This window comes from Symsagittifera roscoffensis, chromosome 7, assembly GCF_963678635.1.
Source record: "Symsagittifera roscoffensis chromosome 7, txSymRosc1.1, whole genome shotgun sequence".
Taxonomy (NCBI): domain Eukaryota; kingdom Metazoa; phylum Xenacoelomorpha; order Acoela; family Convolutidae; genus Symsagittifera; species Symsagittifera roscoffensis.
This window is the reverse complement of record NC_087068.1, coordinates 20,273,140-20,291,072: the sequence shown is the minus strand read 5'-3', so window position 1 is coordinate 20,291,072 and position 17,933 is coordinate 20,273,140. Positions and strand designations below refer to the sequence as shown.

At 34.1% G+C, this 17,933-nt stretch overlaps 2 protein-coding genes across 3 annotated transcripts in view; one reads left to right on the top strand and one right to left on the bottom strand.

Annotated features, from left to right (window-relative positions):
• LOC134851834 (protein scribble homolog) overlaps positions 1 to 17,933 on the bottom strand; it is a 363,789-nt gene that overhangs the window by 135,502 nt on the left and 210,354 nt on the right. The window lies entirely within an intron of this gene.
• Positions 13,905 to 16,441, top strand: LOC134851943 (probable glutathione S-transferase 7). The gene is made up of 3 exons (XM_063868218.1): positions 13,905 to 14,123; positions 14,990 to 15,251; positions 16,242 to 16,441. The coding sequence occupies exons 1-3, from the start codon at positions 13,905 to 13,907 to the stop codon at positions 16,439 to 16,441; spliced, it is 681 nt and encodes a 226-aa protein (XP_063724288.1).

Sequence of the window (17,933 nt, the reverse complement as noted above, 5' to 3'; positions counted from 1 at the left end):
TGGGGTCGTTTTGTCTTTAGATGTTCGTCCTTGGTGTTGTATTCTGATCTATGTATTGCATAATGTAATTTACATTTTATAAAACATTTATTAGTTTAATATTTTTTAATTATGATTTTAGTTAGTTGTTTTCACAAAAGCTTTTTGTTTTAGTTCGGTTATTTTGAAGAGTTACTCACACTTGAGTAGCTCTTATTAAAAATAGAGGTGTGGTCACAAAGCGTGGATGTAGCGCGGTGGGTTAGGCCGGCTATAGAGCATGCTCAGGACGTCCTTCCTGGTGGGTTAGGCCAGGAGTGGGAGTATGATTTCATGCGGTTTTTGTGAGGGGTCCTGTTATGTGACAACGTTTTATGTTGGGTTTGTTGTGGTTTTTCTTATGTCTTGTTGGTTATGTCCTTTTTCCAAAAAGCAAATTGTTCGTGGTATGGGTTTGTCTTTCGACTTTTTTGTGTTTTATTATTTCTTTCTTAGACTTTATAATAGTCTTCAAAAGAATAAATTATCCAGTTTTAAACTGGGTTAATCCGGTTTGGGTACCGTTGGTTTCCTTTTCTTAGTCATGCTGTTATTCTATGATTTGTGGTATTTAGTAAGCTGCGTTGGTTAGTTTTGTTTAGTATATGATTCCTTTCCAACCGGGTTAAAGGAAAGTTTGAAACATGTTATTATATTGTTAGAGTTGTTGAGTGTGAAAACTTGAAACTGAAATTCATTATTTTAAACAATTCTTCGTGGGCGAGCTGTGCGAGTGTGGATAGAATTTCTGTGCGAATAAATGAGAATATCAAAAGGTTAGTACTGCATTTGCATTTTATTAATTTACTGCATAGAATTTGTAAATTTACTGCTAGTTATGGGGGAATTTTAAGTTACAAATTTTCATCATAATTAGATTTACTGCTTGTGGGGAAAATTTTAGAAATGAATTTACTGCATTGGTATTAAATTTATAAATTTATAAGTGTAAGAGATTAATAGAATTGTTGAAATCTGTTTGATGAAATTTGCGATCTTTATTTGTTTTTTGTGGTTTTTGTAGGTGATCGTCGGATGAAGGCTAAAAATCTAAGGAAAACATGGATAAATTATGGTGAGTTTTTTAATATTTTAATTAGTTAGTAATATTCATTTAATTCATACTTACCTGTTAGTCGTCGGGGAAAAAACCGTGGGGGAAGATGTCGTGAATTAGTTCTGAAGTTGTTAGTAGTTTAGCTAAGATGCGGATGATATTTTTAGTCTGAAGCAGTAGCCAAAGCAATTGAAGTGCCTTAATAGTGGTTAGTTCTTCAGTGCCAACTGCAAACTCATAAGGTGTGTTTTGGATTAGATTATATAATTTGTGATTGAATTTAGTGTTGTGGATGAATTCTAAAATTGGGATTTCTATAGGTTGTACAAACTCGTGCGGGATAAGGAAGGGTCGGGATTCTTCGGCGTTGAAGGTCTTGGTGATGGGACAGAAGATGTACATTTGGGTTATGGGATCATAATTGCGAAGAATACCATGAAGGTTAGTGTCTTTAATACAATATGTGAAATTTAGGAAAAATGGTGAAGTGTATTTGGAATTAATGAATTGAAAACGATGGTGTGGTTGTCTAGAGGGTGTGTGTAGGTCAAAGTGATTTTGGATGAAGCGATAATAACTATATGTGTGGGTTTGTTTAGTGCGCAACATAATATCGTGTGAGCAGTGTAAATCTCTTTCGTGTGGTGCAAGGAAATGAAAGGTTAGTGAAAATATTTGGAAGCGTTCTTTAAAACTTTCGTATGCTTGTGTGTCTGTTAGTGCTTCTGAAATAATGTGATCAAACTTTCGGTCGAAGATGTTTAGTGTAAATATATATGGTGTCTTGATGAAAAATTTCTCGGTAATTTGTGGATTAGCGAAGCGATCGTCGTCTAAGAATTGATCTTGGTTAGCTCTGATGATGTTGTGATCATAGTATTCGAGTGTATATTCGTTAGCTCTAGGTGCAGTGTGTGTTTTTAGTGATTTTTTATATCCAACGTAAGTAAATTGTCTAGCGGTTAGTGGTGTAGTGAGTCGATATAGCATGTCCGTATTTCGCTCTATATCGATGTGAGTGTTAGATAAAGGTAAGCAAAGAGGGTTAGTAAAATGATAATATGAGGTCCAAGAGAGAGTGGGCATTAAAACGTATTCATCTACAAAGTTGCGTGTTTCGTTAGTGTCGTGGGGGGTGTTTAAGGTGTATTGTGGGAATGAGGGTAAGGTGATGGCTAAAAATTCTTTTGTGTTAGTATGCTTGGGGTGGTTGATGTATTCACGGGCTGTTCCTGGTTTTGCTGGGAAAGGATGGTTGGGGAACTTTCTTTTAAAAGTGCGGTAAGCTCTATTAGTATTGTGTGAAGATTCAGTTGATGTGGATGATGGTGCTAATGATTCAGTATAATTTGAAGAGGGTGTAGGGGTAGGGGGGTTGGATGAATTGATTGTGGAGGAGATTTGGTTTATTGTTGGGGTATGGAGGTGGTAGGGTTGTTGTTGAAGGGTAATAAAATTATCTAGCTCTGGGGAGATTCGGGGGGTGTCTGGAGAATGAGATGATTGGTCAGAATGAAGTGAGGAGTAGGTTGGGGTAACTTGGGAAGCATAAGAGGGTGTGGAAGTGATTGGGTCAGGGTTATTGGATAATATGGGTTGAAAAGGGGGTTGAGAAAAATTAGAAGAATTATGAAAATGATTTGATGGGGATGGTTCTGAGTCGGCAAATTCATCGGGGGTTTCAATATTCGGGTTATTGAGTTGTGAGATGGAATATAAAACTGAGATGTGTGAATTAGTGTCGGAATTCATGCCTGATGTTACATTACTAGATGGAAAATCGGGTGGCGGAAAAGCAAAAAGTGGTATTATTGGGATTGGAGAGGTAAGATTGGTTGGGTGGGAATTTGATCGGTGTAGTGATCCAAGTTGGCGGCTCATCGTGGGCTAAAAAAATGATTATTTTGAGACTGAAAAGCGGTGGTATGGGGTTGTTCAATAATTTGTTCATAAGTATTATCATCTTGTGACTGGTGTGTCATTATATGTTGGATGGGACTTTGTGATGTGGTGAGTCGAAAATTTGGATTATGTGTGATGGCTAAATTTCGAAAATTTCGTGGGACTAGGGATAGTGGATGGTTATTTGGTAGGGGTGGTAATTGTGGTGCCGTTGGCGTTATGTCTACATTGTTATGTTCTTCGTCGTATGTATTTTGTCGTGTTGCTATTTTTGTGTTATATTCTTTTATTTGTGCGTCTAAAAGAATTTTGTTTATAGATGTAGAAAAGATTCCAAAAAATCCTGCAAAGAGTATGCGTGCTACGCTTGCTTGTCTGTTTACTTGTGTGTGTATAGCACATGTGTTGTAGATTCCTTTTAAAAGTGAGAAAAGAAATCCAATAAAGTTAAACATTGCGTATAAAATAGTCAATTTTTCTAAGATGTAGTAGGGCCATCCTAGAAAATCGAGGATCTCATTTTTGAGTGTAACAAAGCTAAAAATGTTAATTGGTGATATATCTTGGGGACGGTATTTTTCACCGTTTAGATATATATAATCTTTAATGTCTTTAAAATATCCGCTATAGTCTTGCGTGTAGATATCGGCAAATCCTGCGGTTTCTGCAAGTTTGCGTAAATTTTGGTCTATTGATTGTCTTTGTATAGTGTCCATTTGTGTTAATAATTCTTGGAATTGTTGTGTTCTAATGTGATGTTGAATATCTGATTTTGAATAGATTCCTATTGATTGTAAGTCTATATTTGGGTTTCGAGCAATAGCGCGAATGCTTTCTGGTGAAAATTTTTTGAGTGATTGCATTAATGTGGGATATGGAGTGAGAAGATAATATTTATTTTCATCAGGGTTTAGTTGTACTACATTGTGGCTGTTTTCTGATCCACATGGGACTGCGGTATCCCAGAAATAGGTTCTTCGTGAAAGTGTATCCACGAAATGTACTTTATTCTTATAAAAGATAGGGATTCTTTTATAACATCGTTTATCTTCAAAAACGTATAGTGGTGATACTTTTTTAGTACAAGTATAAAACCATAAGATGTTTCCTTCATAGTCTAAAAAATTTGATCTATTTCCAGATAATAAGTATCCTGCATAGGGTATTTTTAATACTGCTAGTGCAAGTGATTGTAATATTTGTGTTCGTTCTAATTCGCATAGTTGGTGTAGTGTTTCTAATTCGGAGAGTGACATTTCTTGAAAAATTCGGCTAATTGTATAATCTAGTTTCATATCTAAATGAATATCATAGTGGATATTACCGAAATATGTAGTATTCATTAGTGATAATTCTTGTAAGCGTGTGCTTCTGGTGTCATGGGGTTTTAGATGTCCACCAGGTTGTCCGTTGCTTTTTTCAAAATTAACTGGTATATAGGATGTTCCTTCGTTTGGAGGATGACCTGTGGCATATGGGTCGATTTTTACTTTTCCAGTGGTCATGTCGAATCCTTTTTCGTATTCAACTAATATTTCAGAGTATTGTGTTCTGTGAAGTGGATTCCTGTATTTACATGCAAGTTCTGTTTCTTGATATATTTGAAAACGTGTCAATTTATTTTCTATATTGTCTATGTTTCTAAAATTAGAACTTAGTTTTCGTGATGGATGGACTTGTTCATATGGAATTGATTGTATCAAATATTTTTCGTGAAATTTTATCATACGAGCGTGTATTTTTGCTACTTGAAATGTTGTACATGTATCTTCGGGGAACCAAACAATGGTTGCTTGTGTTCTCGTTGTAGGGTCGCAATAACCTTGATCATTTTTACAAGGTAATCGGATTCCTTGATAGATCATTGTATTATCTGATAAATCTCGTGTTAGTTGTATTTTTTCGAGTTGTATTTTCCAATCGAAAAACATTATTTCTTGGTATCCTTTATTTTTTGTGTCTGCTTTGCAGTTTGATGGGTCATTTATACCAATGTGTGGTATCCAATGTTTATCGTGTAGGTCATAGGTTAATCGTCCGTGTGCGCCGTTATACGGGTATTTTTCGTCTAGTTTTATATGTCCTTGGTGTCTTTCAAGTTGTGATTGATGTACAGAGTCTGAAAAAACTTGAAAATTAACTAACTTTCTTGCGGAGTTTTTATTTTGTGTGATGTTTAGTCTAAGTAATTCACTTTTACAATCGTCGGGATTGAGATGTAAAAGACGTTCTATATTACTCTGATAGAATGATTCATGGTCAAGTCGGTTTTTGTTTCCGTTCGAGACTTGTGAACAATGTACTTTCTTTTCGGAAAATGTTGCTGTGAATTTATAACCTGTAACTGTTGTTGCTCGGGCTTTTGAATAGAGTGTTGCTATTACATCTGTGGTTTCTATAGCTTGTGGTTCTGTTTCACATTGTGATACTTGATTTATTGCATATTTATGTAGTGTTTTTTGTTCATTTTCTTCACAATCGTAATGTGTTACTAATAAATCTTGTGGTCCTGTACGAGGGGAAGGGTTTATGTTTTGATTTGAGATTACTAGAAAAAGGAGTTGGAGAAAAATTAATAATTTTAGAATATACATGTGTATGATAATCCTGAGTATGGATTATAAAATGTAATGTAACCAATTGTGTTTTTGGTATATCTGTCGTATTTGTATATTACTTCAGTAGTTATAAACGGTGGTGGTAGTGATTGAGCTGTTATGTTAGGTGGATTTAATGGGTAGGGATGTTGGGTAATATTATTTAACTTAACTGTGATTTCAAACTTTAATTGTAAACTGTTTTGTTGGAGTATTTGAATATTGTGATCACGGATATCGTTGTGAATATCTTGGCGATATTGTAATCTATTAAGTGCCCAGTTATGAAGGCGGTTACTTTCTTGATGTTGTCCAAATAATGGTGGAGGTGCTGTAAATGTATTCCAATCTAGTCTTAAAGGAATATTTATTGATGATTGTTCTCGATATCTGGCGTCGAGATTATTTAGAAAATTTAAGTTAAAAGGTGGTGGTGAAATCTGGCTTATTGATGGTGTTGATGGTAGTGATAATGTTTCTGGTAGTGATGAGGATGTTGTTGTATCCGTAGAAATATCTATTGGATTATTGACTAAATTTAATTCACCTTGTGTAAATGAATGTGTTGTCCAATATGGTAGTCGTGATGCCTGGTTTGGGGGGTTAAAGGGATTTTCACGTATTTGTTCAGATGTTGGTGTTGAACCTAAGTAATCTGATGGTAGGCTTGAGGTGCTACGTTGTGAAAGAAGCGTAGGGGTTTCTGGTAATATACCAATGGGGTTTTCTGGAGTGTTTTGTGATGGGGATTGAGGTATATCAAAATGAACTCGGGGAGTTTGAAAATTTCTGTTTCGTCGAGGATGTATAATTTGTCTATTTATTTCGACTGTATTTTGGTTTTGACTAGGATTTCTTATTCTACTTAGTTCTTGTGGTAGTGTTGGGTATAGGTTATATGTTGGTTCGCTTAGAGGTGCTTGTCGTTGAACTGGTTCTAGTGGTTCTGATAAACGAGCATGTCGTTCTTCAAAAGTGTATGGATTGTCTTGAAAAGAAATTCGTGTAGATGTTTGAGGATTTTGAGTAATTGAAGGTGGTGTTTGGTTATCTTGGGATGATGTCGGTGAAGACTGACTTTGTGACTGTTGGGTAGCAATTTTTGATGGATTTTTGAATTGTTACTTTAGTGGGAAGGTTTATGTTTATTATAATATTCTTCTAAAAAAAGAATTAGGAGGATTGTTGCTAGGGCAAATGTGAAGATTGCTTTCTTTATACATTTACATATGGTCAAAATGAGGGATGATAAAAATGTTATGAAAATTACAAACAATAAAAAAATATCAGTTCTACTGAAAATTGTTCGTATCATTTAGACAAGTTGTATAAATCGTACCTTTGGATATAATCAAGGGTTTTGGAAAGTTGGAGGAATAGTTCGAGTATAGTGTAGAAAATTAAAAAAATGTTACAAAAAATGATTAGGATTATTAGAAAAGATTCAAGTATATCAAAAAGAAATATTATAAAGGTTTCAAGTATTGTAAAAAAATGTTTAAAATTTATGAGTATTTGAGTAACTGATTGAGAGAAGAGCATTTAAGAAATGATCTCTTGGTCGAATATTTTTTGCTGTTCGAGGCGATTTTCTAGTGTGGTCGGATTATTTATTAGTTTTTTGACAAGTGGGTTGAGTTTTGTAAAAAATTGTTGGGGGCAATTTTCATGGTGATTGGGAGGTCGTCTTTTTCTTTATTTTTGTTTGTCAAATGATCCGGGGTATGGTGAGATTTTTATACTTTAGGCTAATTAAAATGTTCATTTTGTTACTTTAGGCTAAGTTAACAAATTTGTTTTGGGGGTATTCGTGGTCTGAGTTGGGGAAATATTGTTGATCTTTGGGTTATTAGATAAGGGAGGGGTACGGTATTATGGTGATATTTATTTTAGTTGTCAAGTTGGAGTGGTTTGCTTATTTTTGACCTGGAGGTCGTAAAGTTATAGTTATAGATGTGCCTGGAGTTCTATATGATTCGTCTAATTGGTCTTAGTTTGAGTTAGAGAAAGTGACGGATTGGATGAATCCTATTGGTCTATTTTGAACTAGAATTATTGCGTACTTGTCAGCATGTTATTTTGAAAAATGTAAATGAAAAATGTTTCGGAGGTTTCAAGATTGTGAAGTATAATGTTAAAATTACTTTTGAAATTCCACTTTCTTTAAAATTTTAGATTGGGGGATGAATATTTTATAGTTTTTACGTGGTTGATTTCGGAGTCTTGTTGTTTTTCTATTTTCTGATTTGTCGATTTGTTCTTGGGGTATTATTTTTTCGGTCATTTTTCTATTTTTTCTTTGTTTTGGGGATTCTTTATGGTTTTGTGTATTGTTTTTGGTGGCGATTGGTTTTGTGTTTTGATTTTCGGTGGGGTTATCATTTTGTTCTGTGTTTTTCAGATGTGGTTCATTTTGAATGATTTTTAATCCTGTGAAAGAATATAATTGAGTTAATTCGCGGAGTGCGTATTCTTTTGGGTAATAAGGTAATAGGTTGTTTCGATGTTGAACGATTTCTTTTTTGTTTGAGTCGGTAATTTTATATGTGACATCAGTGGGTCTTGCAATTATTTGGTATGGTCCTTTTCGAAGGGGTTGTAATTTTTTAGAAATTCCTTTTTGAGTATTAAAATTAGGTATTAAAACAAATGTTCCAATTTTTAATTCGGAGGCTGGTGTAAAACGTGAATTGATTTGTTCATTAATGTTTTGTCTTTGTAATAACTTTTTTGTTATTTTTTGATAAATTTCATTGTGTTTTTTATCTCTATTTAGAATCCATTCGGTGTGTGTACCGGAGGCTAGTTTAAGAATTTGTGGGTGATGAAAATGATCTTCATCGTGTGTATGTAAAGGTAGGTTATAACAAATTGAGTCTTTATTTGGTTGACAATAACCTTGTGCGTTTTTATGAGAATTTGCTGTAAACATTATTGGTTTGCGTGGCTTTTGGTTAAAAACCATTTCGTATGGTGACATTCCTAAAGTTGTCGTGATTTGTGAATTATACGCTAAGGGAAATAATTTTACATCTGCTGACCATTCGGTATATTTTGTATCATTTCCGTTGATGATACATCTAAGATATTCTTGTAATGAACGGTTCATACCTTCGACTAAGCCGTTTGTCCAAGGTGCATGAGATGTACGTGGTTTGTGTTTAATGTTATATAAATGACATAGTGTGATAATTTCATTATTTATGAATTCTGTACCGTTGTCTGTAACTAAAATTTCTGGTAGTCCGAATTTTGCTATCCAGTGTTCATAGAGTGTTGTGTAAGCGTAATAAGCGTTACAATGTGGTACTGGGTTAAGTGCTACATAATGTGTAAATGCGTCAACAATTACCATAATGTAGGAGTTTCCTTCGGATGAGGGTGAAATTGGTCCTTTGGTATCAAATGAGATACGATGGTTAAAGTACAAGCTTTGTCCTTTAAAATCTTGTTTTTGTGCTATTTGTTTTTGATTTGGGTAAGGTTTATTTAGTTGACATACTATACAGTCATTGCATAGTACTTTTATCCAAATTTGTGCATTTGGGAAATAAAAATTTTGTATAAAATTTGAATATGTTTTTTCTGATCCAGAGTGTCCTTTAATATTTTGTGTATGTGAAATATTAAAAGCTATAAGAATCATACTTAAAGGGAGACATGGAACTGTAGATTCATTTAGGTTATACTCTAAAAGGTCTGTATTTTCGTTAATTGTTGTGTTGTTAAATTTGCGAAAGTATCGGAGGAGTGTTTTGTTTCCTAGAATGGTTGAATCTGCTTTGATAGGTTTAGTTTTATATTTGTGCCATGATTTTAGTTGTCTAATTATCGGGTCAAGATTTTGATATTGTTTCAGTGTTGAAATTGTAATCGTTTCTGTTGGAGGGAGAAAAATGTTTTCAATTTCGAATTTAGATAAGGGTATTGTATCAAGTGGGTCGTGAAGGTCAAAAACTTGATTTATTGTGTATTTTGAATCATTTGTTTGTGGTCCTGATAAATTTATTTTATCAGTTAAATCTTCTTTTTCAATTAGTGGAAAATGGTCTTTTTTAGGCGGGTGTTGTTTTGTTCGTTTTTGTTGGGTGTTATTTTTGATCCATTGAGAATATGGGATTGGTTTGAAAGTTGATGTTCCAAGTAGATCAACTTCATAATGATTATTTTGACAATCTAAATAAAGTGGGAAATGTTGTAAATTATTTATTTGTGATTGTTCAATATCAGTTTTTACTGCATATTTGCATTCCAATCGGGGTGATGTTTCGTTTTCTGCAAGGTAGAATTTTATGTTTTTGGGTATTTCAACTGTTGTTTTTCGTGTAAGTAATTCAGGTGGTGTATTTCGACTTAAGGTGTCTGGTAATGCAAGATTTTTTCCTGCAGTCCAAACTATATGTAAGTTTGGAAATTTCATTAGAATTAGTTGAAATCTGTAAACTCGGTGGTTTGGGTTAGATTTTTGTGTAAAGAGAAAGATGATTGGTTTATGGTCTGTGAATAGAACTGTTGGATGTTTTGATCCAAGTATCAGAAATTCATATTCTGTCAGTGTATATATTATGGCTGTACATTCTCTCATTAGAGTTGAGAGTCGTAGCTCTGCTTGAGTGAATAATCGAGAATTTGCTGATATGAGGTTCATTTTATTTGTACCATTATGTGATTGTAATAGTGCTGCACCGATGCCAAAGTTCGAAGCATCGCACATTGCATAAAATGGTTGATTTGAATCTGGAATTGTGTTTGAAATTTGTTCAGTTAAAAGTTTCTTTATTTCTTCAAATCGTGTTTGATTTTCTGTGTTCCATTCAAAATTATTTTGTTGTCTAAGGATGTTATAAAATGGTCGTAGATATAATTGCATTTTATAAACATATTTACTTAAAAAGTTTAACATTCCAAGAAATTCTTGGATTTTCTTTTTATTTGTTGGTGGTTGAAGTTTTTGAATAGCGTCAATGCGTGATTTCAATGGAGTGATTGTTTTTCTTTCTATATTATGTCCTAAGAATTTAACTCTTGTCAAAAAGAAGTGTGATTTATCGGGGGCGGCCTTCAGATTTTCGTTCTGAAGTATTTGGTGATATTTTTCTAAAACATTGAACATCTCGTCTTTTGTTTGTGATTGCATAAAAACATCGTCTAAATAGGTGATTGCGTTTTTCTTGAGTATTAGTGGTCTAAAAATTTTGCTCATAAAAGCTGAAAATGCTGCTGGTCCTATGGATATTCCATAGAATAAGCGGTTGAATTCATATTGTTGGTTTCCGATAACAAATTGTGTTAAACGTCGTGATTGTTCATCTAGTGGCATTTGATTGTATGCACTATTCATATCGGCGGTTGTAAAGTATTTGCCGTTTATTTTTGTTAAAATAACTTGTATTGGTTCAATGGGCCAATTACATTTTGATTCATCTATAAGTGAATTGAGGTATCTAGCATCGAGAACGATTTTTAATGATTCTCCTTTAGCTAGAATGATAACAGGGTTGATAAATGTGTTGCCTTTTGGTTGTTCTTCTTTGTTTACTGGTGATATAATGTTGTATTGTTCTAAAATGTCGAGTAATCTGTTTACTTTATCATGTAAGTGAATTGGTACTTTACTTGCTCTCTGTTTTTTGAAAACTGCGTCTGGTTTTAACGGGAGATGTAGTGATGAACTGATTTTTCCAACATCGAATTTTGATGTTGCATAGACTGATGAATATTTAATTAGCTGTTTGGCTAATTTTTCGAATTCGTCTTGTGTTATTTGTGAATGTTGGAAATTAAACATTGTTAAAAATTTTTGTTGGTCCTCTGTGTAGTTACTTATGTTGAATGTAGGTTTGAAATATGGAGTTTTTGTGAAATAATCCGTATTTCTGTTTTCGTTACTTATTATATTATTTATAGATAATTCTTCATTAAGAATTGTAGATTGGCAAATATCTAGTAATTGGAGTATATTATTTACGCGATAGGCTTTTTCGTGTATTGGTGATATTGTAGCGTTGGTTTCACAATATCCTAAAAGTCCTAAAGGTAATGTTACTTGGTAAGGTGTGTTGTTATAGACATGTAAGGAAATGATATCGGAATTCGAATTTTTCAAATATTTTATGGATGAGATTGTGATTTTGAAAAATTTGTGAATAGGTTTGAATTCAAATTCTGACATATAAAATTTTTGTTTGTTTTGTTCTTTATCATATTGGTGAACTTGTTTGATTGAAAAATTATAGATATTTCCTGATAGTGGTTTTAGGTGTTTAAAATCAGCTTTACTCAGTCTGGAAGTGGGAGAGCATACCGTGGATTTTTCTGTGAATATTTTGTTAAGATGGCTCAAGTTCCCTTCAACTTGCCTGGTTTAGTTTAGTTTTGAAAGGATTGGAAAAATTATTGTTTTGCAAAGTTACGTTTACGAGCTCTTGTAGACAATTTTCTTCTAAATTAATATAGCCAAATTAAAGTTCGAACAGTTCAACGAAACAACAAACTTTTAAACCCAACAACTAACTTTTTGAAACAAGTATTTCAACCAAATTTTCCAGACAATCTAGTGAGTTTAGTTATCCACGATTAGTAGTCGTGGATCACACTGATTATACACCAATACAACCGCACTGTACTAATCGTCCTAATTGGAAGCTCAGAGGAGAAATGAGTTGGTACGTACCAATGTAGCCTTTGTAACTAATTTCTCGCTTTGGTACATTTTACTGAATTTTAATGGTACATTGTTTAATTTTTCTATGGAAAATGTTCTATGTGCCGTATTGTGGAATATTTTCGTTTCTTCGCAGTTTCTCTGATATTCATGATTTTTAATGAATTTAGTGTTTTTCTAGAGAAGATCTTTGACCTTCCAGTCTTTTTTTTTTCGTTACTATTTGCCCCCGGCCTTACTCCCTTCTTGCTATCTTGGGTCTTGATTTCCCCTGGGCTGGATGGCACTGGGATCCCTCCAACCGTGACCGAAATGAGGCTAGATCTCACGGCCATCGTGTTAAAGGCCGCTCTTTTTTTTTCATTCGACAACGCGATCCTTAAATTAGAGCGATATATTTTCTTCAGTATCGAAATGGTTCCAAATTGAATTGAGGCAATGAGCTTATTGGTCTTTTTACTTCCATACTCGACTCAAATTTAAGCACTTAATTTTATATCAGCCTTGAACTCATAGGTTCGCCAATATTTATTCAACCAGAAATTTTTAGATATCACTTAAGGGGCAGTCGGAACATTCAAGGTTTTGCGCTGATTTGAGCAGTCTTGTTCACAATTTATTACAGTAACAATGCTGGGAAATTAGTGCAATGCTGGAGCATTGTTTATATCATGAAATTTGATCGCGTCAACTTATTCTACTGTTTAACAACCATAATTGGGTTAACTTATTTTGTTGTCAAAACTCAATTTTGGCATTTTTTGATTTTTTGACCTTAAAATAGTGAGAGGGGAGGTTTTTCATGAATGAAAATGAAATTTTGTTTGAAAATATAGTGCGGCATCTTTCTGAATGAAGAAATTATATAATAAACTATTTGAGAGCTCTAGGTGTCCGCTCTCAACTGCTCGTTTTATACGTTACACGTGGCGAATAATCACGCTCTAAAAATTTTCAAATTGAATTGAGGCAGCTAATTGATCTTATTAATTCTATACCCTACTCAAATGTTAACTCTTTAAACTTTGAGATATCAGCTTAAAATTCATAGTTTTGCCTAAATTTGTTTTCCAAAATTATTCGAGACTAACTAAAGGGCAGTCGGAACATTCAGGGCCTCGCCTTGATATACGAGCAGTCTTTTTAATCTAATTGGTTTATATTTATATTTAATCTTGGTTTATTATTTTCATTTCGAGAGTTATGTTCATAATAGCAGGGGTGGATCTAGAATTTGATCGCAGGGAGTAGATGTTCTAAAATATTTTGACCTATTTTGTCTATTTCATAGGTCATATAAGAATCTTAATGCGGGCTCTCTTCAAAATCCCAACAGACCCAATTTAAGCAAACTTACTCGCCACCGGCAATTCTTACCCAAATTGAGCCAAATTAACACTCTGACCAAAAATTAGCGCGCGCTTTAAAATTTTGTATGTATTGGCGTCTTAAGAAAAATTCAACTGTCGTTTAAACTGAAGTAGGGGCCAAAGATTGCTGCGAAGATTTACAATTACTGTGAAGCGGAAGTCTGCAAGCAATCTCCCACCTCACCTGGACCGGCCCCTACGCGATAGTATTAGACAAGACAAGCAAAAAAACTAGAGGTTGATTTAATAGTTATTCAAAAATCGGAACCCACTTGACTGCGTTCCAGTTGAGTTAAATGACCGAATTCAAACTGATTTACTGGCCCATGGCGGGTAGAGGAGAGTATATCCGACTAATGTTAGTTCTAGCTGGAAAAGACTGGCAAGAGGTCAATGACCCCACTGAGGTTGTCAAACTGACTAAAGGAGGCCAGACACCTGGGTTTCCAGCCTACGCTCCGCCGGTGCTGGTGCATAATGGGTCCCTCACGATAAGTCAGACACCGTCCATACAGGTTAAAATGGTTTGATTCGTCAAAATATAACAGGCGTTCGGTAAAGGTTCCGAAGTTCTAAGAAAAGATCTGTGGTAGTCAGCTCGGTACCGCTACAACTTGCTACAAAAGAATTTTCGCTAATTGAAGAAAACAGCAACTCGCAAAGTTAGAAATTTGGTTCGAAATTAGGCATTTGCAAATAGCAATTACTTGCTCCGCTGCACCTACATTCGCCACGATTGGATTGGTGTTATGCGCGTGAATCAGTGTTTGACGCTAATTGTTCCGACCATTTGAAAAATGTGGAGGAACTTTGTATTTGGGTGTGTTTTCCACGAAAAATCAGGTACCATAAAAAATCATTGAAATGGGTCGAGTTATATATCATTTATAGCCCTTTCAGTCGTGACTCGAGTAGAAATAGTTTTCGAAATTTTTCAGCGCGATTTAAAACATTTTTCTACAGAAACTGTTTTGCAATTGGCCTGTTTGACTATGACTGTCAAAAATAACTAACTTCTTTTTTTATTCAGATCTTACTATCTCACCACACAAAAAACGTAATTTGAAAAAAAAATGTATTTTATAAGACTATTTTATAAAACATTTTGTGCTAATTTGAACAGTAACCGGCTATCTTTGTTTAGATTGTACTTGAAGTAATTTGCTCAATTGATTATTTGTTGTTGCGAGGTGTCGTATTACGAGTTCGCTCATGGATGATTTTTTGACATGAAAACAATCGAACTGAAAAAAAAAATGAGCGAAAAAGCTCGATATAATTCTTAAAACATCCTTATGAGTTTATTATTGGATTATTGCTTCCGATATAAAGAAAAACTTGCATAGGCTCCGAACCAATTATCATTACATATACGTTGTAGGAGTATTTAGCGGGGCTGTTTGGAATGCTTCCCGAATCTGCTGCAGAAGTGGCCGTCGCTAGATCTCTCAATCTGACAATGCATGATTTTATTTTGGAGGGAAATCTCAACTATCACATGAAGGATTTCCACGCTGACTACTTGGACCAGAAAGAGTACACTGAACCCTTCATCAAAGAGTTCTGCGATAAGAGACTCTTCTTGTTTTTTGACTATTTTGACAGAGCTCTGAAGCAGAACGAAGGAGAATACATGTTTGCAGGTACAGTTATTCAGTGTATGCTACGATAGAGTTCAATTAGATCTTAACACTATCATAGAGGCTGGAGACATTTGAAAGTGCTTTTTTAATTAAGAGTAATGAACGTAGTGAAGACTCTTAAATAGCTCTTGCTGATTTTTTTTCAGAAAAGTCTTAAAAGTCTAATAACTACAGATGTGCATTCATAGATATTAATGCATTTATGATTGCACTTAGCTATACATGCACTTTTTGAATTCAGTTGAAATTCATCTGCTTAAAGTTAAGTAAATAGCTCTCCAAATACGAACGTAGAAATGGCGCGAAAAAACGTGAAGTATTTCTAGTTTCGAAAGTGGAATTTAAGTTTTAGATTTCCAGCGGAATAAAAACTTTACCTATTGATCCAGTTTTTTCTAGTTGGGTTCAGGTTTAAAAAAAAAACGCCGATCATAAATTGTTCTAGAAATTCAAAGAGCTTAAAGGGCATCTATTTTCTTTCTTTGAAATTCGAAAGTTTCAAAAAAGTCAGTGTTTTTTTATGTTTACTTGCGTTCATTACTCTTTTCACATCTTCGCTTGGCTATGTTTTTCTATTATAGTATTTTGGCAAAGAATCTCTACTGCATTAAAAGTATGTTCCGAACTGAAAGCAATCTTATTTCAAACTCCTGGTCAAATTGAGGAGAAAAAAGGAACATGTTTGTAAAAGATTGAGTGATGAGGGACATTCAGACGACATGACTATAAGACAAATGGGAGTTAAACCATTGAACTGTTCGAATTTAATCAAATTCTTTTCTCAGAAGAACAACTGGAGAATTTGCGTTATGTCCTTTAGTCTCTTACACTTACTTTTTTGAATTGAATAGCTAGCACTTGTTGATACTTGAAGAAAAACTAATTTTCTAGCACTTGTAGATTTTCGTAGTAGAGCTAAATTTCTAAAATCTCTGATAAATAAATTAATTAGCATTTCAACTTTCTGTAAAATTGTATGTGTAATTCTAGGCTTGACGTACGTGGATGTTACTCTGTACCACTTGATGTGTGTAGTAAAGTCTGACCAGTTCTGTGACTGGACAAAAATAACCCAGAAGTTCCCGAAGCTGTGTCAGCACTGGCAGAGGATGGATGCCAACGAAAAGATTAAGCAGTACAAAATTAGTGAAAAAATGAAGTACAAACTGCAGGGTTACAGTTTCATGTGAAAATGTTCCTCGCCTAGATATAAGTTTGTAATAATATAACTAAATTGAAGAAAGTAAAATACAAAAGAACTGCTCTATTTTATGTTTTATTCGGATACATTTCGTTTCTTATGAAAACCGAAGTTTGGTAATTGCTCTATTTCATATCTGATAACCAATCAAATCCCTTTCTAAATACTTGAAACTTAATTTAATTTAAATCATTCAGCTTTTATCAGATAAGCTGAGACACCCTATACTTTCGTCACATTTCGAAAGCATTTTTTTTGTTGCCTACCAGCATAGAACTTCTACTTGTAAACTAGATGTTTTGAGCTACAAGATATGATTTTGAATTCAGTTTTAAGTCAATTTTTCAGTTATAATTATTACGCGTGCATCAAAAACTACTGAACCGATTGTGAAAAATTGGCGGCTCTTTTATGTGCCTGCATATTTTACTAGTCTCTCGTCATTTAACGCCACGTTCTACGGCGTTCGAAATTTTCCGAAGGGAATTTTTGACCTATTTTTTGTTCATTTTCTTAAATATTAAATGCGCAAATCTGATATATACGTTTCAATCAAAACCGCAAATTATGGGGATCCACCTTCACAGGCCGCTGTTTCCTAAATTTGGTAGATGAAAGTTTTGGCCTCAAATAAGCGCTTTTTTGACATATTTGTTGGTTAAAATTTTTTGTTTTTTTTTTCTCCAAAACTACCATGCCAAATCGGAGATCAAGGGTTGAACCGAAAGAAAAAAAAACAATTATGAGATTCTTCTCTGTGTAAGCTGCTATGCCGTGTGCCCTGTGTTTTGAAAACAAATCTGGCCTTTGAAAATGTTCAATTTTTGAAATTTTGCCCGTTTTTTTGGAAATTATTCTTTTTTTTAAAACTAAATCGCTGATTCTGACGTTGTAACTTCAATCAAACTAAGAAGGTGCGCAGATTTCCCTGAGTATGTACTCTGTTTCACTCTTTTTTTTACGGACATTGCGCAAAATCAATTTTTTGAAATCTCAGTTTTTTGCAGAAATTTCTATTTTTTTTTCACGAAAACAACTAGCTAAATCTGATATTAAGTGTTCAATCTAAAAATGAGGATATGGAAGTGTTCCATGCATAAAATGTTATTCCCATGCTTTATTAGAGAAAAATAAATGGATTTAGGAAAAGTCAAATTTTACAATATTTGATCGTTTCTTGGCGTCTTTTTTTTTCACTTTTTTTCTCGAAAACTACCCAGCCAAATCCGAGTTAAAGAAGTCAGTTGAAGAAGCGAGTAGTAGTTCTCTCGTTTAAATAAGCGGCTAATCACGTACTTAAGTAGGGAAATCACTGGGGTTTTGCGTAAAGTCAATTTTTCGAATTTTTGAAAGTTACGGATTTCGGTATCATACAATCAAAGATTAAAACAGGTGCATCCAGCATTAGCTGGGCCACTAGTTTACCTCTAGGCGACGATGGCTTAAATTCGATGACGTGAGACTCCTAATCAACAAGTGGT